Source organism: Ranitomeya variabilis, chromosome 5 (genome assembly GCF_051348905.1).
Source record: "Ranitomeya variabilis isolate aRanVar5 chromosome 5, aRanVar5.hap1, whole genome shotgun sequence".
Classification (NCBI taxonomy): Eukaryota; Metazoa; Chordata; class Amphibia; order Anura; family Dendrobatidae; genus Ranitomeya; species Ranitomeya variabilis.
The window spans coordinates 66,095,380-66,104,110 of record NC_135236.1 but is presented as its reverse complement, the minus strand read 5'-3'; the positions used below and the strand labels follow the sequence as shown (position 1 = coordinate 66,104,110).

At 41.0% G+C, this 8,731-nt stretch overlaps 1 protein-coding gene across 1 annotated transcript; it reads left to right on the top strand.

Moving 5' to 3' along the window:
• Positions 1-2,329: 2,329 nt before the first annotated feature.
• LOC143774843 (olfactory receptor 1E16-like) lies at positions 2,330-3,301 on the top strand. The gene has a single exon (XM_077262613.1). It carries the CDS (start codon positions 2,330-2,332, stop codon positions 3,299-3,301), a length of 972 nt encoding a protein of 323 aa, XP_077118728.1.
• The last annotated feature ends 5,430 nt before the right edge of the window (positions 3,302-8,731 follow it).

The window sequence follows — 8,731 nt, the reverse complement described above, 5'->3', positions numbered from 1 at the left end:
ATCTACAGCACATGTCATCAGCTAAATGGTTTACAGCTACTAGCCAGCCTAAGTACATGTGGGGTTGCCAGGTTGCTAGGGAATCCCCACATGTATTCAAGCTGTCTATCAGCTGTAAATCATACAGCTGAGGCAATGAAAACTAAATCTCCGAGCAGTCACAAATACTCGCAGACCACCCGAGCGTGCTCGGGAAACCCCGAGCAGTGAGTATACTCGCTCATCACTAGTCATTAACACTAAAAAACTTATAAACTCTCTACAGTCATCATTGATTCCATTCTTCCCCCTCTCTAACCCAATCATGGCTGCCAAAGTGCATTGGTCCATGCAGCCATCAAGATCTCTCCAAAAATAGCAATACAAACATCAACTTTTGGCACATGTCATCCTTATCTGAGATGTGTGCCAAGGTGCACCAGATGTACCAAAAGACTGTGGTGAAAATCACAGATAGCAGATTTCCTATATTTTAAATTCACGCACAAAACCTATACATACTCTTTCGAGTATATGCACGTTTAGTTTTTTGAGGAATCTTTTGGAGTGGGTCTGCTGCAAATGACACCTGAAAAATCGCTCAAGAAAACTATTGAAAGACTCTTCTTTTTACTCATTTTTGCTATAAACTGCTTTGCTGTTCATATGTTAAATCTTTTGAGCATTTTTTTTCCACTTTATGTTTTGAGCAATTTTTGTTGGGATGAAAGAACGTGCTCCTTATGTGCCTTCAAATGGTTGCAAGAAAAACTCTTCAGGAAAAAACACTCCAAAATTTCTTGAAAGACTTTTCTAAAACACACATGAAACAAAAATTGAAAAAATTTTGCAAGGAGAGTTTTCACTAAAAAAAATCTTTTTGGACCACCTCCAGACAATTAGAATAAAGTCCAACATCAACAATTGCATGTATGACCGGAAGACTAATCTTCTCAGTCTGCTTTCTCACACTCTTTTATCTACTCTAAATTCATTCCATTTTTCCGATTTTTCTACATTATTCCTCAAAATCTTGACTCCATCTTTTAACAGTATCCCCTACATTCTTTGAATTCCTCATCAATGCATACACATCTACTGACTGGATGACTGGCTCATGAAACTTTATGTGAAACACACTTTTTGTATAAAATATGAAGAGGACCATTGTTCAAAATGAGTACTTTTAGTATTACTTTTCTTCTTAGATTGTAAGCTTTTGTGATCAGATCACTTTTTGTTTAAATACTTAATTATTATTATTATACATTTTTATAGCGCCATTTATTCCATGGCACTTTACATGTGAAAAGGGGGCAAATATAGACAAATACAGTAAACTTGAGCAAAAGACAAGGCACTAACAGGTACAGAAGGAGAGAGGACCCGTGAGGGCTCACAGTCTGCAGGGGATGGGTGAGGATACACTATGAGAGTGTAGAGCTGGTTGTACGGCGGTTCAGTAGGTTGAGGATCACTGCAGGCTGTAGGCTTGTTGGAAGAGGTGAGTCTTCAGGTTCTTTTTGAAGGTTTCTATGGTAAGTGAGAGTCTGATGTGTCTTGTGGTAGAGAGTTCCAAAGTATGAGGGAAGCACGGGAGAAGTCTTGGATATGGTTGTGGGAAGAAGAGATGAGAGGGGAGTAGAGAAGGAGATCTAGTGAGGATCGAAGTTTGCATGTAGGTAAGTACCGGGAGACCATGTCACAGATGTATGGAGGAGACAGGTTGTGGATGGCTTTGTATGTCATAGTAAGGGTTTTGAACTGGAGTCTCTGGATGATAGGAAGCCAGTGAAGGGCTTGGCATAGGGGAGAGGCTGGGGAGTAGCGGGGAGATGGGTAAATTAGTCAGGCAGCAGAGTGTAGGATGGATTGGAGTGGTGCCAGAGTGCTAGAGGGGAGGCCAGAGAGTAGGAGGTTGCAGTAGTCAAGGTGGGAGATGATAAGAGCATGCGCTAGTGTTTTTGTGGTTTCGTTGTCGAGGAATGTGCGGATCCGGGAAATATTTTTGAGTTTGAGATGGCAGGAGGAGGCAAGGGCTTGCATATGTGGCTTGAAACAGAGGGCAGAGTCGAGGATCACCCCGAGGCACCGAGCATGCGGGACTGGGGAAAGTGAGCTTCCATTGACCTTGATGGATAGGTCTGGTGGAGGGGTAGAGTGAGATGGGGGAAAGATGATGAATTCTGTTTTGTTCATGGTCAGTGTCCATGTTAATTAGTTTATTACTGTGTAATGTCTGTTTTTGTTTTATTATCTACTCTCCAAATTGTGAAGTGTTGCTTAATAAAGAAAGATTTTGGTTATGCTTTTATTAATAAACTTGTACATCTTTTCCCAGGCAGTCAACATGAAGAATTGTACAAACAATACAAACAGTTCAGTCAAGGAATTCAACATTTTGGCTTTTTCCACGTCTGCGACTGGACAAATTGTAATGTTTATTGGAGTGTTACTTATTTATTTGGTGACAGTCATTGGGAATGTGATCATTATTACACTTGTATGTTCAGTTACCCAGCTACACACTCCTATGTATTTCTTCCTATGTAATCTCTCCACTGCAGATATCACCTATGTGTCCATTACCCTCCCAAAGCTTATGTCTATCATTGTAACCCAGGATCACATGATCTCATTTCAAGGCTGCATAACTCAGCTGTATTTCTTTTTACTGTGTGGACAGGCAGAAATTTTCACCCTGACGTGCATGGCTTATGATCGCTACTTGGCAATCTGTAAACCCTTACAGTATTCAATGGCCATGAGAAAAAAGGTGAGACTTACAATGGCGGCTTCATCATGGCTCATTGGTGTCTTTAATTCTATGCTGCATTCATTGATCAGATCTTCTTTATCTTTCTGCAATTCCAATAAAATTGATCATTTTTTCTGCGATCTGAAGGCACTAAGTAAGCTTTCTACCAGTGACTCCACAAACAGAGACATTTTGTCCTTTGTGGAAAGTGTACTCATTGGATGTCTACCATTTTCCCTCATTGTTTTATCCTATGTCTACATTATTTCCACCATATTGAAGATCAAATCATCCCAAGGTCGTCATAAAGCTTTCACCAGCTGTACTTCCCATCTTACGACGGTCGTATTATTCTATGGACCAATTATCTTCCTGTACATGAAACCGGAGACGGACCGTTCCAAAGATGATGATAAACTTCTCTCTGTTATATATGTGGCTGTGGTGCCAATGTTGAACCCATTGGTTTACAGTCTAAGGAATAAAGATATATTAGATGCAATGGTAAAAGTAAAACTGTACCTAAAGAACATTTCACTAAATGGGATAATGTTTGTTAGTTAAAACTAAAGGTGAGCAAATAAATTTGAGTGGAATTGAATTGTGCTTAAATTTTACAAAAGTCCATTCTCGACAAAGTGTGGACTTTATTGTATTTCGCTTCCGCATGGATTCGGTAAAACAGCCACCAATTTTTTGAATTGCAAAAATTCATAAAAAAGTGTAAAACTAAGAAAAAAAATCCGTATACTCACCTTACCGTTCAACTCTCCGGCCCCTCCACTCCTCACTATCACTTGTCCAGTCCTTGCCACATATTCTGATCACTGTCACTCGCACTGAAACCCCCAGAAATTTCACGATAGGCCAGTATGAAGTCTGGATCAGTTCTGAGCATGAGAGCATATGGTCACATTGCACATCATGACGTAAAGACCTTCCATGTTTTTGTACAGAATTCCTCGAGGATTTCAGCGCCATTGGTGGTGATCGAAAGAGGAGATGAAGACTGAATGGGTGACAGTGAGGAGCAAAGGGATGGGTGAGAAGTGAGATGAGTACAAGGATTTTTCTTTTTACATCCTATATTTACAGTATTATGCTCTGGGCTCTGGAGAGACCCTAGGCCATAATAAGTGACATTACGTTTGTGAAAAATGACCTCTCTGTGAATCAAATCTCTCAGGAAAATCCTCGTGAACAGCTGATATGCTTATCTCAACTTAAACCAATGTTTCAACTTGCTTTGGTGCTTCCCTGCTCTTGTTAATGTAACCAGTTGGGCATGAAGTCATACTGGCAAAGCTTCAAGACAAAAGGCATGCAAATTAGCTTTTATCTACCACCTATTGAACACAACTCTCTAATAAGTCAGTGTCCAACCCTTTAAAAAACCTTGCAACATGACCATAGAGCGACTTTATTCAGCCCAGACACTCATCTGCAGACAGCTGTTTCAGGAGTCTTGACCTTCATCAGCACAGAGGGTTTGTCTGACTGAATAAGACGCTCCGGTGCAACTTTGGAGAACAGGTAAGTAAGGAAATCGGCTGTGTATGGTCATGTTGTAAGACTTGTTAAAGGGTTGCATATTGACTTAAAAAGTAGCTATACCAACAAGTGGCACTGATTACTTTTCTTTCTGCTTGGAGAGATCTAATTTCCATACTTTATTGTTCATAGAGAATTGGAAATAAGACTTAACACGCAACTTGAATCCTTCAAGTGACTTGGAGTAAAGAAAACCCCCATAAAAACAAATATCTAAAAAAGTAGTACATTTTATTTCCCATAAAAATACATAACAAGAACATGATATACAAATTCATACTATAAAAAAATGATAGCACACCCTGTGTGAGACGGCGAAGAGAGCAGCCCCTACGGGCGTTTCACGTGGGCTTCCTTTCTTTGCCATCTCACGCAGGGTTACTATGGGTAAGATTTTCTGATCCCTTTTCTTTCCATCTAGATGGTTGACATTACTTTGACTAGATTTGCTTCAATCTTTTTACCAAGTGCTTTGTGCTGAGTATGTAGGATATTATTGTTACGATGTTACCACTGTATGGTTTACTCAATATTAGGTGATGTTATTTGTTTACTAGTTGATATATATCCCGCGATTTCATTTATTGGTATATTTTGGTCACGGGGTATCATACAATTCTCTTTGCCCATGCCCTATATTTTCTGTGAGTTGCCAGTTTTCTTGTGTGCACTCTGTGCCTTCATTTCTTTCCTGTTATACTTCTGATAGTATGAATTTGTATATCATGTTCTTGTTATGCATTTTTATGGGAAATAAAATTTGTTACTTTTTTACATATTTATTTTTTGGAGGTTTTTTTGGAGGTTACTCTTTACTTACTCTAGCAGCTTTTATACATCTCTGCGCAGTGGACCCCGGGTTGAGAATGCACTTCTCTATTTATTTTTATTCAGTGCAATCCGCTAACCCTAACACTTACTTCAAAGATATCTTACCTGATATTTTTTGGTAGCACTTTTTGTTTTTCTGATTATTTTTAATGCATTTCTAATTAAATTATGTGTTTTTAGTGGGGTCCTTGTCTTGATGTTCTATATATCTTATTCAATCAACTAAACCCTGCTCTGTAATAGCAAGATATGTTTCTTTGCACTAGTATACTGCAGTTTGTATATCCCAATCTCTAGAATTCATTTGATAACAGATACAGCAGAGCTGGACAGTAGGACCACAGAGACACCGTGTATTGCAGCTTCATCCTGCATTTAATCAGAAGCATGAAAAATTGACAATAATGGTTGGAACTGACCCACCAGATCATGAAAACTGCAAAAGTGATAAAAATTGAAAAGCTAATTGACATTCATTATCTAAAACAAAATTTGAATTTGCGAAATCAAGCAGATTTTCCCAGGAAATTCAATTCACAGTTGCGAATTGACTGTTCCTAATTCCTATATATTTTCTCTGAAACACCAGAACGTTTCATAGTAAAACATATCTGGCTACATTCAGCCATCCAGTCTAAATTCAATGATGCATATGGCTTGAGTGACAGGTTCCCTTTAACTAGTCAGCTACAATAGAAACAAATCAAAGTTTGGCCTGGAGCTGGAAGACTAAATATATTCATCAGTTTAGAGCAGTGTTCCCCAACTCCTCCTAGGCCACCAAGAGTCCATGTTATCAGGATTTCCTTAGTATTGCTCAGAAGATAATTGCATCTCTTGGACAGGCAAGAACCTGGGCAATACTTGGGAAATCCTGAAAACATGATCTGTTGGTGACTATTGAGAGCAGAGTTGGGGAACACTGGTTTACAGCATCATTTAGTTGTCTAACCAAATACAAGAAAGCTGATAGCTAAATTTCACCCTGCCACAATCTAACCTTCAGTCAATATCGGCTTTTATAAATCCCTATCTAATTTTCCGGTCATGCATATCTGATGGTCCAAATGAGACACTAAACTAGGGTGCATGTAGGAGATATAGGGTCAGTCGACGTTGAGCGGGGGCGCCAATCTCGCATATATATACAGAGTGCCAACCTCCGCTGATAGGTAGGATTTATTAGGTTGATGTGGTAGGGATTATCTAGATTGAACGGCTGTGTGTTTTTGTTTGTGTTTTGTTGTTTGTGGCTGTTACATGGTTTTAAAATGATAATTAAAGGTGGCTTTTTATCCAGGTTACCAAAGGTTTACAAGATTATTTTTATTTTTTTTTTAACATTGTTTAGTTGTAAATCAGATAATATCTCCAAGTTCATGGTAAGAACTGAATGTGCTGTATAGCAGGGAGACAAAGTTAAAGTGTCTCAGACTTATGTGGAGTGAGTGTTAGACGATAGCAACTTTCACAAAAGATTTCTCAGAAATCAAGGAGATTGACAAAGTTCTGGGTTCCAACGATCTCCTGTCATCAATTTCACCAGCCAATTGCTTGTTCTAAAGTTAAAGGGGTTATCCGGGACTATTTATTTTTTTTACTATGGGTATAAGTATTAACAGGAAAGTAGTTGATACCTTCCTGCCTGTTGTGTCCAGCACCAATCTCTGCCGGCACACAGCAGTCACCGATCGCTCCTGGTAGCGATTCAGCGGCTTCCACTGATGTGACATCAACAGATCAACGGCTTCTCTTCCACTCTTCTCTGTTGACACAGTGTGATTGCCGATGTCATGCTGATTGACAGCTGGATCCCTGCCATCTATCTGCAAGGATCCAGTTGTCAATCAGCATTAGCCAGATACATCAGATGCATAAAAATCAGAGCATCAAAACAGCAGAAGAAGGAAGGAAGGAAAGAGGAAGGGATAATCGCAAAGGTGAAAAGATCGAGAGGTCAGAGAAGAAGGCAGGAAAGAAGTCCCAGATTTACAGGACCCATTAGGCCGGTTTCACACGTCAGTGGCTCCGGTACGTGTGGTGACAGTTTCCTCACGTACCGGAGACACTGACACACGTAGACACATTAAAATCAATGTGTCTCTGCACATGTCTGTGATTTTTCGAGGACCGTGTGTCCGTGTGCAAAACACGGAGACATGTCCTTGTTTCTCTGGCAGCACGGTCCGCAAAGCATCCCGCACACGTGCACACGAAGAACAGTGTGCACTCTCCTCCGTGTGCATGTACCGCCGCAGGAGAACAGCGCTACAGTAAGCGCTGTCCCCCCTGCGTGTGGTGCTGAAGCCGGCATTCATTCCTTCTCTCCAGTAGCGTTCGCTGGAGAGAAGGAATGAAAAATCAAGGTCTTTTTTATTTTTTTGTGTTTAACATAAAGTTCGTGGTCACCTTCCGCCTCCCACCCCCTGTGCGCCCGCCCGCTTACATTAAAATACTCACCCAGCTCCCGCGATGCTTCCTCTCAGCGCCGGCAGCTTGTCCTGTGTGAGCAGTCACGTGGTACAGTGATGAATATGCGGCTCCACATGCTTGTCCCCGTAGTATATGGACAATGATGATTCCAGAATTCGCGGCAGACTGTGCCCGTCGCTGATTGGTCGAGGCAACCTTTATGACATCATCGTCGCCATGTCAACCATTATGACATCTACGTCGATACTGTGCCCGTCGCTGATTGGTCGAGGCCTGGCAGCCTCGACCAATCAAATACGCGGGATTTCCAGGACAGACAGACAGACAGACAGAAAGACAGACAGACAGACAGACAGACGGAAAAACCCTTAGACAATTATATATAGATTACCCTATTGTCCTTTTGACTGGAAAGAAAACATCAACACAAAATACTCAAACATAAACAACATTTTCAAGCAGGTAAATGTCTCTCTACTAGTGTTGAGCATTCCGATACCGCAAGTATCGGGTATCGGCCGATACTTGCGGTATCGGAATTCCGATACCGGGATTCCGATACTTGCCGCGTATCGGATACCGGAATCGGAAGTTCCAAGATTCAAAATGCAGAAATTCAGCCAATGAGAATGATTCCAAGTGTGGGCACATCCTGTTTAGCATGGAGGGCATGAAACTACTGGCAAGGCTGTGATTGGCTGCTGAAATGATGTCATGATGCAGTTTAAAAGTCGCTGGCGCCATTTTGCGATCACTCTGCTGTGAATTCAGTTAGTGACAGGACGCTGTTTGCTGACTGAGGGACAGTTTAGAGATAGCGATTTGCTTCTTTGTGCTTTCCAAAGGCTAATTTAGCAACCGCTGTGTTCACCTACTATTCACCTTGCTTTTGCCTTGTAGCGCTGTTTTCACAGCGATCTGCAAGGTCTGTGTGTGTGTGTGTGTGAGTGCAGCCCACTCTCTAGTCTGAGTGCAGCCACATAGGCCATCCATAGCTGGTTGTATTCAGTTCAGGGAGGGTGGTTCATTGCCTCATACTGTTCTTTTTTTTTTTTTTTTTCAAGTAGTGTAGTCTGCTGCTAATTTATTCAAAAAAATCCTATTAGTGTCTTTCCACCCGTCTCCAGCTAATTTGTGGAAAAACACTACATAGGATAACGTAGAGGAGGGTTTTTGGGC

Bases quoted from the DNA above. Each gene is read 5' to 3' on its own strand.
- LOC143774843 (XM_077262613.1), top strand. From the start codon at position 2,330: ATGAAGAATTGTACAAACAATACAAACAGTTCAGTCAAGGAATTCAAC.